Source organism: Anolis sagrei, chromosome 4, assembly GCF_037176765.1.
Source record: "Anolis sagrei isolate rAnoSag1 chromosome 4, rAnoSag1.mat, whole genome shotgun sequence".
Lineage (NCBI taxonomy): Eukaryota > Metazoa > Chordata > Lepidosauria > Squamata > Dactyloidae > Anolis > Anolis sagrei.
Genome location: NC_090024.1, coordinates 116,105,111 through 116,123,669, shown reverse-complemented (window position 1 = coordinate 116,123,669; position 18,559 = coordinate 116,105,111). Strand labels below are relative to the sequence as shown.

Here is an 18,559-nt window from a genome sequence, read left to right as displayed (position 1 = left end):
AGATCAGTGTTTCTCAACCTGGGGGGTCGGGACCCCTAATGGGGTCACAAAGGGGTGTCAGAGGGGTCGCCAAAGACCATCAGAAAACACAGTATTTTCTGATGGTCATGGGGATTCCATGATAGAATTGGCTCAAACTTCCCACATGGATTCCAAATCTAAATGGAATCCATGTGGGAAGTTTGAGCCAATTCTATCATTGGTGGAGTTCAGAATGTTCTTTGATTGTAGTGAACTTTAAATCACAGCAACTACAACTCCCAAAAGTTAAGGTCTATTTTCCCCAGACTCCACCAGTGTTCACATTTGCACATATTGAGTATTTGTGCCAAGTCTGGTCCAGATCCACCATTGCGTGAGTCCACAGTGCTCTCTGGATATAGATGAACTACAACTCCCAAACTCAAGATCAATGCCCACCAAACCCTTCCAGTGTTTTCCGTTGGTCATGGGAGTTGTGTGTGGCAAACTAGGTTCAAATCCATTGCTGATGTAGTTCAGAATGGTCTTTGATTATAGGTGAAGTATAAATCCCAGAAACTACAACTCCCAAATTACAAAATCAATCCTCCCCCAACCCCACTAGCATTTACATGTGGGTGCATTGGGTATTTGTGCCCAGTTTGGTCCAGTGAATGAAAATACATCTTGCATATCTGATATTTACATTATGATTTATAATAGTAGTAAAATGACTGTTATGAAGTAGCAATAAAAACAATGTTATGGTTGGGTGTCACCACAACATGAGGGACTGTATTAAGGGGTCACGGCATTAGGAAGGTTGAGAACCACTGCTCTAGATGTTTATAAAGACTGGCAAATTAAAGTAGGTCCCCAAAACTGACACTCTTTAATCAAGAGAGAAAAATGGGTAGGAAAAAATTAAATCCAATTCACTTTAGCTAACATTCTAACATTAACTTTAGCTAACATTCCAATGTTAGATTTCTATTCACTTTCACAGTAAAAAAAAATAGCTCAGTCATAAATTAGATGCTTACTTTTGTATCCGTTTCTCTATGACTGGCCTTACAGCACTGATCCAATCATCTTGATTGCATACTCCTAAAATGAAAGCACACACAATACTGATGCACATGAGGGGCTTTTCTTTTGGATGCATTAAATGGTCAGTGTAGATGGGGTCTAAGCTTCCAAACCAAATTTTGTGAGAAGTTCAAAGAATTGCAATGTGAACTTTTTTAACAGGAGGCCCTGCATGCAGAACACAAAAGTTTATATTTAAAACCTCGGGGTGCCATATATACCCTTTCTAAAAATACCAACAAACTTTTATTTTTGACATAGCATGAAAACCGCAATGACTAATAATAACTTTTTAAAACCCTCACAAGATGACTTAAAAACTAATTGGAGTTCTATGTTAAAAATGTGTTTACTTAAAATTCTCCCCTCTTAATATATTGTGAAATGCTGTTTTCTTCAATCTGGGAAATGCAGATGATAGCGAAACTTTTATTCTAATAAAAAGGTTTAAAGGACAATAGAAACCAGTCTCATATCCCTCTGATGTGTATTTGGAGGGTATGACAGGGATCTGGTTTAGGCGTCTAAAGAATCACACATGTCACAAATCTGGCCCATGTTGTTGTTTTATGTAGTCTGTGAGGCGTTCAATGCCAGGGCTACACAGTTACCTTTAGGGCCGGGCTTTAGCAAGCAGGTTAACTGCCGGCTGCAGTAAATCTTGCCAACCAAAAGGTTGACAGTTCAAAGCCTGGGTCAGGGTGAAATCCTGGCCTTTAGCCCAGCTCATGCCTTCATAGAATTTTCAAAAACAGCAATGTGAGTAGATCAATAGGGAAGGTATTTAAGGCACCCATAAGGGAATGCCATAAAAATGCCGGCGATTCAATAAAGTTTACAAAAAAAAGCTCTTCAGCAGGGAAAGTGGAGCTACAGCACTCCGCTCCTCATGACCAGAACTGAACACAGCCTCCAAGATGCCGGAGATGGAAATGCCTATATATACCTCTATCTATGTACAGTTGTCTGTTTTGTCAGTGTATGACAGCATTGAATGTTTGCTGTATATGTGTTCCGTGATCCGCTCTGAGTTCCCTTCGGGGTGAGAAGAGCGAATAAAAATACTGTAAATAAATAAATAAATAAATAAATTTATATAGTCTTAGAATTAAAATGGTCCTTTGAAGGCAACCATAAGGTTGATGTGGACTCTAATGAAAATGAGTTTGACACCTGTGGAATAATTTGGTTCTCTCTCATTCCTAAAAGATGTATATTAATAATTGGATGTTTAAGTGAAAAACATATTTGACTAAATCAATATTATAAGCTATTTTTAAACGTGTAAATTATTTAGAAGCAACTCTCCAGTTGAATTAAAAAAGAGAATTTATAACACTTGTATTCTGTAAGAAGATATTTTTAAAATGCTTTATAGAGTAAACCAGTGGTTCTTAATATTGAGTTGTTCTTATTTTTCAAGCATTAGAAGTTCGAGCCAGTATGGCAATGTTTAGGAATTTCAGGAACTGAAATCTCAAACATCTGGAGGCCAAAGTTTGGGAATCTGATGTAAACCATTTTCATCCAGCTTGCTTTACAGAATTTAAAACTATAATCTTCTATTATATCCTGATCTCTGAAACATACTATTAATTCCAGAAATACTAGTAACGCTGGAAGTTTAGACAGTAATTAACTTTGAATTTTGTGACAGCTATTATTCTATTTTGGCTTAAAGGACCTTTTTTCACTTTCCATATACTTCAACACAATTAACTATCCTATCATATAACGACACACACAACAACCATAAAGTCTAAATGAGAAAACAGGAAGAACATTACACTGCTAAATGAGATTTTACCCAAATCTATTGGCCCTTCCCGCAGACCATCTAGTTCATATAATCTTCCGTTTACGGGAACATAGCTGACAAAATGAAAAGCATCTTCTTCTTTCGCTGTTGACTTTGCATCAAATTCAAACATTTGTTGTCTAAAGGAAGGTGAAAGAAAGGAATGAAAATTAAAATAAAACAAAACATTTTCTTAGGAAACTGGATGATTTGCACAGTTCTGGGTATTACCTGGCAAAACTGTTGTGAACTTGTCGAATCACTTCTGAGTTACTTAATGCTAGACCCTTCATCTAAAATTAAAATGAGAAATTTCTTTAATTGATCATGAACAAGGTTTTTACAACAAAAAACCAAAGCAAAACAAAGAACAGGTGAACATAACTAAACATTCAATTTCACATACCGCTGCATCGAAGCTTTGAGAGAATTCTCTGAATTCCGAGAGTGTTTCTCCTAAATGAACATCTTGATGAGTACAGTTTAGTAGTACACTTACTATGGCTTGAGTTGCACAAGCATTATTTATCACCTGAAAAGGAGTGAACAATAATTTAGTATAGATCAAATATATAAGTCAAGTTTCACTCACTTCAAGTTAATCCACTGCAACCTGTACGTTTTGACAGAAGGACAATAGAAACTCTTCATACATGTATACTGTGATTCAAGTATCCTTTGCACGGGATGTCTGCACCTCTTACACACAATGGTTTACTCAGCAGCTTTGTTTTATAAAACAAATTCAAACTGTTGATATATTATTCTGCAGACACACAAATGATACTTTTGTATTTTAACAAAAGTTATCATGGTAGCATTACTTAAGAAGATTTCTTGTATGAACTTTCCCAAATTTAACATCTCCTTCAGCAGCTTAGACTACAATCCAAAGTACTACTTCAGTTATAAACAACATTTATAAGATGAGCTGAAGACTTAGAAATTTCCTGCTTTAAATATAAATTGCCAAAAAACATTCAGCAGTCAAACCAGGCTTTTAAAACAGAAAACTACTACTACTACTACATATATTTGCGTATGTTAAGAAATCTTAAGTCAAAAATATCAACCCTAAAAACCTGAGTTGACTAATTTACAGTAAGTACTGTACCTTAACTCTTATTAAAAGTGAACCATCTACTTCCTACTCTAAATCTGACTAAGAATATCAAAATTAGTAAAAGGGAAAGCTATTATACAACCTAATCCAACAATTTTCTATATCTACGAATGCCTGTGTAACATAGATTATTTATTTACTATATTTCTATCCCACCTTTCTTGAACCCAAAGGTGACTCAAGGCAGCTTAGATGGAAGTGCCTTTGTACCCACTTAGTCTCCGTGACTTGAAAGCTGTTTTCTACAAAATATAAGGGCTCAGACTACATTCCTATGCATGCTTATCTAAAAATAAATCCAATATGAACTTAATAGGACTCAGTTGTGAGCATGCATATAGAAGGCTACAAGACTATATTGCACATAGTATCAAGGTGGCCTAATTTAAACAAGTGTGCTAATTAAGCTGCTCCCGTTACAAAACAAGAATTTAACCAGTGGTTTGCTTGCCAAAGATATACTCAAGGGCTCCAGGCACTATTGATAGGGTAATAATCCGTTATTAATAAAGTTATAGAAATTACTAAACTGTCATTTATGAATACTGTAACAGCCATAATATGAATCAAACAATTGGACAATTTAATCCATTATCATTTATACACAATGGCAGCACCTGTTTTGTTTCAAATGAGACTCCCTGTTATTTTTAATACTCTGGTAATGGATTCAACTATAGATTAATTGCCCTATACTTGTCTCGTGATGTTTTGTATCGATGCTGTTCACCGCTTTGAGTCGCCTGAGGGCTGAGAAAAGCGGTATATAAATAAATAAATAGGTACATATATTTTGATAAAACTGAATTCTCACACAGCAAAGATATGACACTCTGTGATAAGTTACATTAGCATATTGAACTCAACTCAAACACCACATAAATGGCATGTTCAGGTCTGACTAAAGATTGCAGGAAATTGGTTTTCACTGACTACAACAAAACACACCACAATTAAGAGTAATTCAAATCTGAATCACAAAAATAATGCTAGCAGTTGCCAATCTGAAATTGAAGGTTTATATTTCCCAGTACAAACAATATTTCATTATTGTCTGTCATTGGGAACTGCCCAGAGGGACTGTTGGCATGAACAACAGCACATGTTATGTATGTCATAAAAATTAAGAAATAAAGTGTTTTAAAGATTAATCTATTCAAAATACACATACACCATCCCTCCCATCTCCTGGCCTGCACCCCCTGCTTGCTCACTCCCCACTCCACCCCACCCAGTTTGAGCACTTTGTCTGCCTCTAAAACACTGGTTCTCAACCTGTGGGTCCCCAGATGTTTTGGCCTTCAACTCCCAGAAACCCTAACAGCTGGTAAACTGGGTGGGATTTCTGGGAGTTGTAGGCCAAAACACCTGGGGACCCACAGGTTGAGAACCACTGCTCTAAAAGGTTTGTCATCACTGAAGTAGTCTCATCACAATCCCTTTTAAATATGGTTTTGGTGCCATCATGTGTCAGCTTTGTGAACTGCCAATCCAAAGGACCTTCTTCATGCAAATTAAATTATTTTAAAGAACCAGAAAGAGTACCTTTGTCTGACTTCCATGGTTTAGTTCCACCAAGATTGATTTTATGGGATTTGCCAATGTGACTTATTGTTTAACAGTTGATTCAAAAGATTTACTTGCATGGTAACTAATCAGTAAGATTCCAGCTCTTGTTTTTCACACTTGCACCCCAATTCTAAAGACATTTGCAGTGAAACAGCTAAAGCAGACGAGCGCCCCAAATTATAAAGTTTATGTATTTTGACAAAGCACACAATGAAACAAAAAAACGACAGTTTTTGCATCATTGCCATAACATTAGAATAGGAGAGAGGGGTAACTCCGTATAACGGCTGATGGAATTGTTAGTGGGAGGTAACAGAGATAATGGCTGCCAACATTCCATTATGTTCTCACCATTCCAGAAAAACATATTGACATTTTGCTATAGTTTGTACTGTTATATAAAAAAAACAAAAAAACAACAACAATAATAAATAAATAAATAAATAAACAAACAAACAAACAAACTTTATTTATACCCCACCACCATCTTCCCAAAGGAGACTTGGGGCGGCTTACATGAGGCCAAGCCCAGCAGTGCATTACAACAAAATAAAACCAAGAACACAAAACAGACATCACAATAAAATAAATAAAACATAAGTATACAGTAAAACAGTGCAAAAATACAATCACAATGAGCGGGCCACATGAACAAGACAAAATGATAAAAACTCAGGATGAGATAGAAATGAAACAGAAATATTTGTAAGAGAGTCATTGGGAAATGGAGTGTTGGAGACAGGTCTTCGAATAGACGGGGGGGGGGGGGAATACAATATGAGGACAAACATTTTGGGGAGCGAACAAAGAAGATGTAAGGTCACTCTCCAAAGGCGCAATGGAAAACCAGGTTTTTGAGATCCTTCTTGAAGGCTGCTAGAGTGGGGGCTTGCCTGATCTCAGTGGGCAATGAATTCCAGAGTCGGGGGGGGGGGGGGCACTGAGGAGAAGGTTCTCTCCCTCATTCCCATAAGTCGGGCCTGTGATAAAGAGAGGGGAAAAAGGAGGGCCTCCCGGAAGATCGAAAAAACCCCACCTAAATCGTACTTTATGCTACCTGAACATTGATAAATGTAAGTTTTGATTGCCAACTTCTATGAAATCTGGCTTACATTATGTGCTATCTTTTTTCAAAAATATATTCTCGTGTCAAACTAAAGCACAGTGCACATCAATTTGGATTAATTGGAAGACTTTAGAGTAGTCTTACTTCATTTCTGATGTGTGTGTGTGTGTGTATATATATATATATCTCAAATAAAGATCATTTCATCATCATCTTTAATTACTTATTAATCGCCCTCCATCCGAGATGCTCCAGGCGATTTGAAGATCCGTGTGTTCTCAGCATTAGAGGATGAAGAAATCTGTCCCATAAATTTGCTAAATATCTTCTTACAGTAAAATCTGATGTTTATTTAACTAGAAATTGGTGACACTGAGATGCAAGTGACTTCCTTCCAAAAGAATCTGCAAAACTTTACAGGTTACAACATTATTCCATGAGAATGACAAAAAAAAGAGTGTGTGATACTTGCAATTCATATAATACAAACCTGTAATTCTTGCCTGTGGTAATTTGTATCTGATCTTTCCAACCCAACCTGTACAATCATTCTTAATCAGAAAATGCTCTAGGTGAATATATAGAGAATTTGTAAACTTACTGTACCTGTTTAGCAAAAAATATTGTATCTAATCTGGAATCCTGAACAACAGAGCCAGCTGGTTCTTCTCCTGGTTGCCATTTGAATAGAAAAATCAGTCCATGAACAGGCCTACACAGAGAAAGCAGGAGGAAAATATATACTGAAATATATATACTTATGGAAAGTCACTATTCCCAATATATGTAACATCATAACATTGAAAATGCTTATTGAAATCAAATCCATTAACACTACTGGACCACAAATACAAGATTCTTAGCAGCTTCACTAGTACAAGACAGTGATGACTGGTAGAGGCACAGATGGAAGTATTATGTCTTTCTGAAAAACCAGTAGGATGTTGCTCCTGCTGCATCTTATTGTTGAATTAATCTTCACATTCTTGGGCCAAACGCCTACACATATAGCAAATAATTCCAATCCACATTCTTGACAAAGACTATAACAACTCAAAGTACAAAAATTTAAGTTGTTTCAGAATTTCTTTTCTATTATTGATAGCATCCCCTGATTAATATTCTGCTCAGAATGTCCCTACTTGTAGAGAGATGGTAGAAGAGCAGATATAGTCCAAACTTCCACAACTAATGAAGCTATACCTCCTAACAGTTATGGAAGGTTCTAAACATTGGGAACAGAATTTTGGAAGGATACAGATGACTGTAAAGAGAGATAAAGGTCTATGAAAATTGCCTCCTCAAATTATTTCAGCAATATAATGTTCCACTTTTAAATCCTTCCACAGACATATGGACATATTTCTAGATTTCTTCATACATGTCTACAAACAATACGGGTAGGAAATATACGTACTTCAATTTTTCAAAGTTCTCCGGCTCCAAACTCCATATCTCCTCAACCTGAGCACCTCTGCAACCTGAAATAGTATAGAAAATTTTGCTGATAAACTGTTTAATAAGTTAGCTTTTATGAAGATACCAGATGAAAAGGTAGATACTGCTCCAAATTAAACTGCTTTTGTTTACCCTGTATATTCATGTAGTCTTGAAATTTTAGTAAAAACAAATCAATCACAAACCTGGGTCAACTTATTCACAGGCCAGTGTGAGTACCGTACCTTAATTCTTATTTTTTTTTTTTTTAAAGAAGAGCCATCCTGTTCTGTGAGTAGAGTGGTGAAAAGCAACTGTTTATTTTGTTCCAGGAGAACCTAAAAGAAACACATTTCTCCTTTACTCTCTCTGTCCTTTTGAATACCTGGGTAGGGAAATGGCTGTGGCAACCAAGGGCAGCTGGCAATAAAGTGCTATTGATCCTTTTCCATCTGTATGTAATGACCCTTGATATATCCCTGGATCAAATAAAAAATCCATAATTTGACCCCCAAACCTGCCTTTGCTTATCCATAAGACTAACTTATACTTGAGTATATATGGTAAATATCCTTTTATAGCACTTTTCTGAATACAAAGTGCTCCATGGTGAGTGAATTCTTTCACAGAACAAGCCAAGGAATTAGAAGAACTCTGACCTGTCATGAGCTGTCTAGTATGCACTACTCCCACATGCAGGTGTTGTGGCTAAACCACAATATAGTTACTTTTAAAATGAAAGTTGTGTGAGGATTCACATATTTACAAAGTTTTGAAAAAAGCACCGAGGTACTACAAGAATGATTAATATTTCTACTATTATGAGTTATAGGGGGGTGCCTATAAATGTGAATTTATCTTCAGAACTGGAAGACACAGCAACATTTTGAGATGCATAGTTGCTTTGTAAATATATTTTGGTTAAGTTGTTAACCACTCAAGTTAACAAAAGCTTGCTCTTTTTTCCATTCTGTTACTAAGGAAGTCAAGGTTTTGCCTGAGTTAAGACTTATTTCATCTAACATAATTTTGGCTTAATTGCATTCACGAGAGCTCTTAATGGAAATTGTACATCTCTTCCAATGTGTCATATTCTCCAAGTATAGTCAATTTAGTTTATCTATTAGAATTAAAAACTCAAACTGTTCCTCTAGTACAGGGATCCTCAAACTAAGGCCCTCCAAGATCATTTACCCGGCCCTCGTTCAGGGTCAACCTAAGTCTGAAACAACTTGAAAGCACACAACAACAATCCTATCCCATCAGCCAAAAGCAGGCCCACACTTCCAATTGTAATACTAATCAGTTTCTATTTGTTAAAATGTTCTTCATTTTAATTATTGTATTGTTTTAAAGTGTTTTTTTGCATTACAAATAAGATATGTGCAGTGTGCATAAGCATTAATTCATGTTTTTTTTCAAATTATAATCTGGCCCTCCAATAGTTTGAGGAACTGTGACCTGGCCTTCTGTTTAAAAAGTTTGAGGACCCCTGCTCTAGTAAGACCCTTTTGATTATAGAATATATTTATTTATTTATTTATTTATTTACTGTATATGTATACTGCCTTTCTCAGCCCGTAGGTGGTGAGAACTCAAGGCGGTTAACAAGGTAAAATTCAATATCATAAATATAATTAAAAACATAACATATAATAAAAACTAAACAAATCAATAAAACATAATTTCATAGTGTCTTCTTGTTAAAAACATTGTCTGGTCTCAATGTCATCATTCCATTTTCCTATGTCAGTTATTCTGCATTTGGAAACGCTTGCTCAAAAAGCCACATCTTGACTTTTTTCAGAAATGTTAAAAGGGAGGGGGCCGATCTAATATCTATAGGGAGTGCATTCCATAGCCGAGGGGCCACCGTCGAGAAGGCTCTGTCTCTCGTCTCTGCCAAACAGTTGTAACGAAGGCGGTAATGAGAGCAGGGCCTTCCCAGATGATCTTAAGGTCCTAGATGGTTCATAAGGGGAGATGTGTTCAGGCATGTAAGTTGGGCCAGAACCGTTTAGGGCTTTATAGGCTAAAGTCAGAACTTTGAATTCTGCTCAGTAACTGGCAGCCGATTGAGCTGGCGCAACACAGGAGTTGTACGCTCCCTGAGCGCCGCTCCTGTTAGCAATCTGGCTGCCATTCGTTTGACCATTTGAAGCGTCCGGACAGTCTTCAAAGGCAACCCCACGTAGAGCGCATTGCAGCAGTCTATACGGGATGTAACCAGAGCGTGGACTACCATGGCTAAGTCAGACTTCCCAAGGCACGGGCGTAGCTGGCACATAAATTTTGACTGCGAATGCTCCCCTGGTCACCGCGAAGACCTGGGGTTCCAGGCTCAGTGATGAGTCCAGGATCACTCCAAAGCTGTGAACCTGTGGCTTCAGGGGGAATGAAATTTCACCCAATACAGGCTGTAACCCTATGTCCTGTTCAGCCTTACGACTGACCAGGAGTACCCCTGTCTTCTCTGGATTCAGTTTCTTTTTTTTTCTTTTTTTTTGCCCTCATCCAGATTGTCACAGCGGCCAAGCATCGGTTCAGAATCTGAACAGCCTCCTTAGTAGCAGGTGGGAAGGAGTGATAGAGTTGGACCTCATCTGCGTACAGTTGACACCGCACCCCAAAACTCCAGATGATCTCCCCCAGCGGTTTCATGTAGATGTTAAACAACATGGGAGACAATAATGAACCCTGAGGAACCCCACAAGACAATGGCTGTGCGGTTGAATAGGAGTCCACCAGTAACACTTTCTTGGTGGGTTGTTGTTGTTCATTCGTTCAGTCGTCTCCGACTCTTCGTGACCTCATGGACCAGCCTACGCCAGAGTTCCCTGTCGGCCGTTACCACCCCCAGCTCCCTCAAGGTCAGTCCAGTCACTTCAAGGATGCCATCCATCCATCTTGCCCTTGGTCGGCCCCTCTTCCTTTTGCCTTCCACTTTCCCCAGCATAATTGTCTTCTCTAGGCTTTCCTGTCTCCTCATGATGTGGCCAAAGTACTTCAACTTTGTCTCTAGTATCTTTCCCTCCAGTGAACAGCCGGGCTTTATTTCCTGGAGGATGGACTGGTTGGATCTTCTCGCAGTCCAAGGCACTCTCAGCACTTTCCTCCAACACCACAGCTCGAAAGCATCGATCTTCCTTCGCTCAGCCTTCCCTAAGGTCCAGCTCTCACATCCGTAGGTTACTACAGGAAATACCATGGCTTTGACTAGGCGGATCTTTGTTGCCAGTCTGATGTCTCTACTCTTCACTATTTTATCGAGACTGGACATTGCTCTCCTCCCAAGAAGTAAGCGTCTTCTGATTTCCTGGCCACAGTCTGCATCTGCAGTAATCTTTGCACCTAGAAATACAAAGTCTGTCACGGCCTCCACGGTTTCTCCCTCTATTTTCCAGTTGTCAATCATTCTTGTTGCCATAATCTTGGTTTTTTTGACGTTTAGCTGCAACCCGGCTTTTGCGCTTTCTTCTTTCACCTTGATTAGAAGGCTCCTCAGCTCCTCCTCGCTTTCGGCCATCAGAGTGGTGTCATCTGCATATCTGAGGTTGTTAATGTTTCTTCCAGCAATTTTCACCCCGGCTTTGCATTCATCAAGCCCCGCACATCGCATGATGTGTTCTGCATACAAGTTTAAAAGGTTGGGTGAGAGGATGCAGCCTTGCCGTACGCCTTTCCCAATCTTGAACCAGTCTGTTGTTCCGTGGTCAGTTCTGACTGTTGCTACTTGGTCCTTGTACAGATTCCTCAGGAGAGAGACAAGGTGGCTTGGTATGCCCATCCCACCAAGAACTTGCCACAATTTATTATGATCCACACAGTCAAAGGCTTTAGAATAGTCAATGAAGCAGAAGTAGATGTTTTTCTGAAACTCCCTGCCTTTCTCCATTATCCAGCGGATATTGGCAATCTGGTCTCTGGTTCCTCTGCCTTTTCTAAACCCAGCTTGAACATCTGGCAACTCTCGTTCCATGTATTGCTGGAGTCTTCCTTGCAGGATCTTGAGCATTACCTTACTGGCATGAGAAATAAGGGCCACTGTACAGAAGTTGGAGCAGTCTTTCGCATTTCCCTTTTTTGGTATGGGGATATAAGTTGATTTTTTCCAGTCTGATGGCCATTCTTGTGTTTTCCATATTTGCTGGCAAATGGCATGCATCACCTTGACAGCATCATCTTTTAAGATTTTAAACAGTTCAGCTGGGATCCCATCATCTCCTGCTGCCTTGTTGTTAGCAATGCTTCTTAAGGCCCATTCAACCTCACTCCTCAGGATGTCTGGTTCTAATTCATTCACCACACCGTCAAAGCTATCCTCGATGTTGTTATCCTTCCTATACAGATCTTCTGTATAGTCTCGCCACCTTCTCTTGATCTCTTCAGCTTCTGTTAGGTCCTTGCCATCTTTGTTTCTTATCATACCAATTTTTGCCTGAAATTTACCTCCAATGTTTCTAATTTTCTGGAAGAGGTCTCTTGGTGGGTATTCTGCATTATATATGGCAGTGTAGACTCAGATAACCCAGGGCCATTCCACACAGCCATATAATCCAGAATAGCAAGGCAGAAAATCCCACAATTGCTGCTTTGAACTGGGTTATCGAAGTCCACACTGCCATATATCCTGGTTCAAAGCAGCTATAGTGTGATTTTCTGCCTTGATATTGCGGGTTATATGGCTGTATGGAAGGGCCCTGAGTCCACACTGTCAGTTCAATGCGGATTTTATACCACTGTGTGGAAGGAGTCACATTAAACGAAGGATGAAGCTTGTGCACCAGCTGCACCTGTTCCTTGGGAAGTCTGACTTGGCCATGAATAGACTACTGCAACGCTCTCTACATGGGGCTGCCTTTGAAAACTTCTTGGAAGCTCCAATTAGTCCAGCAGCTGGCGGCCAGGTTGTTGCGTACAGGGAGCGCACCACTCCTCTGTTGCGCCAGCTCCACTGTCTGCCGATTAGCTTCAGGGCTCAATTCAAAGTGCTGGTTTTAACCTTTAAAGTCCTGAACGGTTCTGGCCCAGATTACCTGTCCGAACGTATCTCCTGCTATGAACCATCACGAAGCTTAAGATCATCAGGAGAGGCCCTGCTCTCGATCCCACCACTCTCGCAAACGCAGTCCACTCTCTCCCTAAGGATATCAGGTTGGCCACCTCCCTCCTGTCCTTTAGAAGACAACTGAAGACCTGGCTCTGGGGCCAGGCATTCGATTAGAGGCCAGCGGCAATAGGAAAAGGAAATTTGGATTTTGCGACATGGATTCTCCTGGCTCGGCTTGGTTTTACTGGCACGTTAATCTATTAATTTATTGTTAAATTTTACTGATGATGTTGTATAATGTTTTAAAATGATTTTATTGTGAATTGTAATTTTTATGGTATTTATGCTGTTAGCATCCTCTGATGCTCATGTGAAGCAGCGCTGAGTCCTCCTTGTGGGGAAAAGGGTGGGATATAAATATATGAAATAAATATATATGGAATAAATAGAGCTAAGTTCTGTTTGTTTTAGGGGTCTATTTTATTATTATTATTATTATTATTATTTATTTATACCCCGCTAACATCTCCTGAATGACTTGGTGCGGCTTACAAGAGGCCAAGGCCCAACACATCAATAAAACAACAGCATAGCAATACAACAATAAATACTCATAAAGCAAAACAATAAACATAATACAATACAATAATACAATAATAATAATAATAATAATAATAATATACAATAATACAATAGCAATAAAGATTGGACAATAAAACCACGATGCATTTAAAACTAAGGCCGGGCCAAATGTAATGAATAAAAATTTAAAAATACTGGACCTGACAGGTGAAATGGGTAGATTTTTGGACATAAGTGCTGTGTGCAGACAATCTTAAATCTCTAATAAAGTGCATTTGGGACATGATGCTAAGAGATTCCTATTCTGGGAAGGCACACTGGAACAGCCACGTCTTCAAGCTCTTCCTAAAGACTGCCAACGTTGGGGCTTGTCTAATGTCCTTGGGGAGGGAGTTCCAGAGTCGGGGGGCCACCAGAGAGAAGGCCCTGTCCCTCGTCCCCACCAAACGCGCCTGCGATGCAGGCGGGATCGTGAGAAGGGCCTCTCCAGATGATTGGAGTGATCGTGTAGATTCGTATACGGAGATGTGGTCACGCAGATAAGCAGGTCCCAAACCGTTTAGGGCTTTGTAGGTAAGTACCTGCACCTTGAATTGGGACTGGAAAATGAACGGCAGCTAATGCAGCTCCTTAAACATGAGGATTGACCTCTCTCTGTAAGGAGCACCAGTTAAAAACCTGGCCGCCGCTTGTTGGACCAGTTGAAATTTCCAGGCCGTTTTCAAGGGCAGCCTCATGTAGAGCGCATTACAGTAGTCCAATCTGTTGATATATATAACAATAAAGAAATAATATTGTACAAGTAGGTAAAAGATATGCAGTGCAGGTATATGTAATATACGCTGTAATTGGGGAAAGTTAAAAACGGATAAGAAGTACACTTAAGGTGTTTGATTTTTCTTCTTTTTTATTTGTGTAAAATATGGTATACTCCTCTGTCCAAAATGCTGTAAAAAGGGGAAAGGGGATATACTTATACATTTTGATGGATAAATATATAAAAGACTTGTGCGCCAGCTGCGACCGTACCTCGCAAAGGTTGATCTGGCCGGGGTAGTCCATGCCTTGGTCACCTCTAGATTGGATTACTGTAATGTGCTTTACGTGGGACTGCCCTTGAAAACAGCTCGGAAATTCCAGCTGGTCCAAGGAGCGGCAGCCAGGATGTTAACTGGCGCTCCTTACAGAGAGAGGTCAACCCGTCTGTTTAAGGAGCTCCATTGGTTGCCGTTTACCTACCGAACCCAATTCAAGCTGCAGGTGCTTACCTACAAAGCCCTAAACGGTTTGGGACCTGCCTACCTGCGTGACCGCATCTCCGTTTACGAACCCACGCGCACCCTTTGTTCTTCCGGAGAGGCCCTGCTCGCGATCCCACCTGCGTCGCAGGCGTGTTTGGTGGGGACAATTTATTTATTTATTTATTTACTTTACTTTACTTGTATACCGCAGTTTCTCAGCCCAACAGGCAACTCAACGCGGTTTACAACAAGGGTAAAAAATCAATCAAACAATATACAATTTAAAATCATTAAAAGCATAGTATACACAATAATAATACATCAATAACAGCCCCATAACATCTCGTAACTAGAATCGTAATCCAATCCGTTGTCCATAATTCCGTTCCTGTATTCATCATATTCATTGCGCTGTTTATCCGAATGCCCGTTCAAACAGCCCAGTTTTTAATTTTCTTCGAAACACCATTAGCAAAGGGACACGGCCTACTCTGTGGTTGCGCCCCCAACTCTGGAACACCCTCCCCAAAGACATTAGACTAGCCCCCACGTTGGCAGTCTTTAGGAAGAACTTGAAGACCTGGCTGTTCCGATGTACCTTTCCGGAATGGGATCACCCCCAGCTTTATTTCCCAGAAGCACTTTATTAGAGTTTAAGACTCTCTGCACATTGCACTTGCCCAGAAATCCAACATACCACCAGCCACACCCAGCACTTTTTAACCTGTACCCATCACTGGCCCGGCCCTGGTTTTATTGTGTAATGGTATAATGTTTGTTATTGCTTATGTTTTTAATTTTTTAATTTGCTTTGAATAGTATTGTTATTGTTTGTTGTTGTGTTGAGGCCTTGGCCTTTGTAAGCCACATCGAGTCCCTTGGGAGATGCTTGTTCGTTGTTCATTCGTCTCCGACTCTTCGTGACCTCATGGACCAGCCCACGCCAGAGCTTCCTGTCGGCCGTCACCTCCCCCAGCTCCTTCAAGGTCAGTCCAGTCACTTCAAGGATGCCATCCATCCATCTTGCCCTTGGTCGGCCCCTCTTCCTTTTGCCTTCCACTTTCCCCAGCATAATTGTCTTCTCTAGGCTTTGCTGTCTCCTCATGATGTGGCCAAAGTACTTCAACTTTGTCTCTAGTATCCTTCCCTCCAATGAGCAGTCGGGCTTTATTTCCTGGAGGATGGACTGGTTGGATCTTCTCGCAGTCCAAGGCACTCTCAGAACTTTCCTCCAGCACCACAGTTCAAAAGCATCTATCTTCCTTCGCTCAGCCTTCCCTAAGGTCCAGCTCTCACATCCGTAGGTTACTACAGGGAATACCATGGCTTTGACTAGGCGGATCTTTGTTGCCAGTATGATGTCTCTACTCTTTACTATTTTATCGAGATTGGACATTGCTCTCCTCCCAAGAAGTAAGCGTCTTCTGATTTCCTGGCCACAGTCTGCATCTGCAGTCTGTCACGGCCTCCACGTTTTCTCCCTCTATTTTCCAGTTGTCAATCATTCTTGTTGCCATAATCTTGTTTTTTTTGACGTTTAGCTGCAACCCGGCTTTTGCGCTTTCTTCTTTCACCTTGATTAGAAGGCTCCTCAGCTCCTCCTTGCTTTCGCCCACCAAAGTGGTGTCATCTGCATATCTGAGGTTGTTAATGTTTCTTCCAGCAATTTTCACCCTAGCTTTGCATTCATCAAGCCCCGCGCATCGTATGATGTGTTCTGCATACAAGTTAAAAAGGTTGGGTGAGAGTATGCAGCCTTGCCGGACGCCTTTCCCAATCTTGAACCAATCTGTTGTTCCGTGGTCAGTTCTGACTGTTGCTACTTGGTCCTTGTATAGTTTCCTCAGGAGAGAGACAAGGTGGCTTGGGATGCCCATCCCACCAAGAACTTGCCACAATTTATTATGATCCACACAGTCAAAGGCTTTAGAATAGTCAATGAAGCAGAAATAGATGTTTTTCTGAAACTCCCTGCCTTTCTCCATTATCCAGCGGATATTGGCAATCTGGTCTCTCGTGGGAGATGCTAGCGGGGTACAAACAAAGTTTAATAATAATAATAATAATAATAAAAGCTTTAAAAAAAATCAATGCAGGGAATTTTGGGCGTTGTCGTTTGACAAGGTCTTTGGCCTCCTCTGTCAAAGAGTTGTGGTGCCTCAACTCCTAGGACTCCATAACATGTGCTTCCAAACTGCCTTCATTCTAGGCTAGAGAATACCTGCAGATCTGATCAGACTTAGAATGCAATGGGCGCCTGAGAGCCCTATAGGCAGCAGAGGGCTCCTGAGGTCTTGGCCAGTCTGAAGGGCCTTCGCTCTCAACCCCTCCCCCTCCGAAGCGGCAAAAAAAGGGCAGCCCAAGCCTCACCGAACCCCTTGATGAGCTCCGTGAAGACGCCCGGGTCGCTCTCCATGAGGCACCACTCGCCGGCGCTGCCTCCTCCCGCCATGGCGGCTCTGAAGCGGCGGCAGCAGCAGCGGCAAAGGCGTCCGGCCTCGGCCTCCCTCAGGAGAGAAGAGGCGAGGCTCCGTCAACCCCGCTTCTCGCGCCGCGAATCCTCCCTCCGCGCGCACGCCGCTCTCTTCCCGACAGGCTCCGCGGCAGGCGGACTGGCTCTGAGAGCCGCTCTGAGAGGTGATCGAAAGGGGACCGGAAGCTGGTCACAGAGAGGCGAGGCTAGAGAGGCCCCGGCTTCTTGTTGGCAATGCAACAAGGCGCGGAGGAGGCGGCCATATTGGGGGGCGCTCTGTCCTTCAACTCTCTATGGGTGCATATACACTTTGTGCATATACACTCTATGGGTACATATACACACATTTTAAAAGATGATGCTGTCAAGGTGATGCATGCCATATGCCAGCAAATATGGAAAACACAAGAATAGCCATCAGACTGGAAAAAATCAACTTAGAATCATAGAATCAAAGAGTTGGAAGAGACCTCATGGGCCATCCAGTCCAACCCCATGCCAAGAAGCAGGAATATTGCATTCAAATCACCCCTGACAGATGGCCATCCAGCCTCTGCTTAAAAGCTTCCAGAGAAGGAGCCTCCCCCACACTCTGGGGCAGAGAGTTCCACTGCTGAACGGCTTTCACAGTCAGGAAGTTCTTCCTAATGTTCAGATGGAATCTCCTCTCTTGTAGTTTGAAGCCATTGTTCCGCGTCCTAGTCTCCAAGGAAGCAGAAGACAAGCTTGCTCCCTCCTCCCTGTGGCTTCCTCTCACATATTTATACATGGCTATCATATCTCCTCACAGCCTTCTCTTATATCCCCATACCAAAAAAGGGAAATGCGAAAGACTGCTCAAACTTCCGTACAGTGGCCCTTATTTCTCATGCCAGTAAGGTAATGCTCAAGATCCTGCAAGGAAGACTCCAGCAATACATGGAGCGAGAGTTGCCAGACGTTCAAGGTGGGTTTAGAAAAGGCAGAGGAACGAGAGACCAGATTGCCAATATCCACTGGATAATGGAGAAAGGCAGGGAGTTTCAGAAAAACATCTACTTCTGCTTCATTGACTATTCTAAAGCCTTTGACTGTGTGGATCATAATAAATTGTGGCAAGTTCTTGGTGGGATGGGCATACCACGCCACCTTGTCTCTCTCCTGAGGAATCTGTACAAGGACCAAGTAGCA

At 41.1% G+C, this 18,559-nt stretch overlaps 1 protein-coding gene across 2 annotated transcripts in view; it reads right to left on the bottom strand.

The window, feature by feature from the left end:
* UCHL5 (ubiquitin C-terminal hydrolase L5) overlaps window positions 1–17,576 on the bottom strand; it is a 29,937-nt gene extending 12,361 nt beyond the window's left edge. The window contains exons 1-7 of one of the 2 annotated variants that reach the window (XM_067467605.1): window positions 17,287–17,576; window positions 8,024–8,087; window positions 7,213–7,318; window positions 3,255–3,380; window positions 3,080–3,141; window positions 2,858–2,988; window positions 1,005–1,068 (exon numbers count right to left, since the gene is read on the bottom strand). In XM_067467605.1, coding sequence (XP_067323706.1) covers window positions 1,005–1,068; window positions 2,858–2,988; window positions 3,080–3,141; window positions 3,255–3,380; window positions 7,213–7,318; window positions 8,024–8,087; window positions 17,287–17,368 — 635 coding nt within the window. In that variant the 5' untranslated portion in view covers window positions 17,369–17,576. The remainder of the gene's footprint in view (window positions 1–1,004; window positions 1,069–2,857; window positions 2,989–3,079; window positions 3,142–3,254; window positions 3,381–7,212; window positions 7,319–8,023; window positions 8,088–17,286) is intronic. The other variant, XM_060774532.2, reaches the window with a different exon arrangement.
* Window positions 17,577–18,559: the final 983 nt, after the last annotated feature.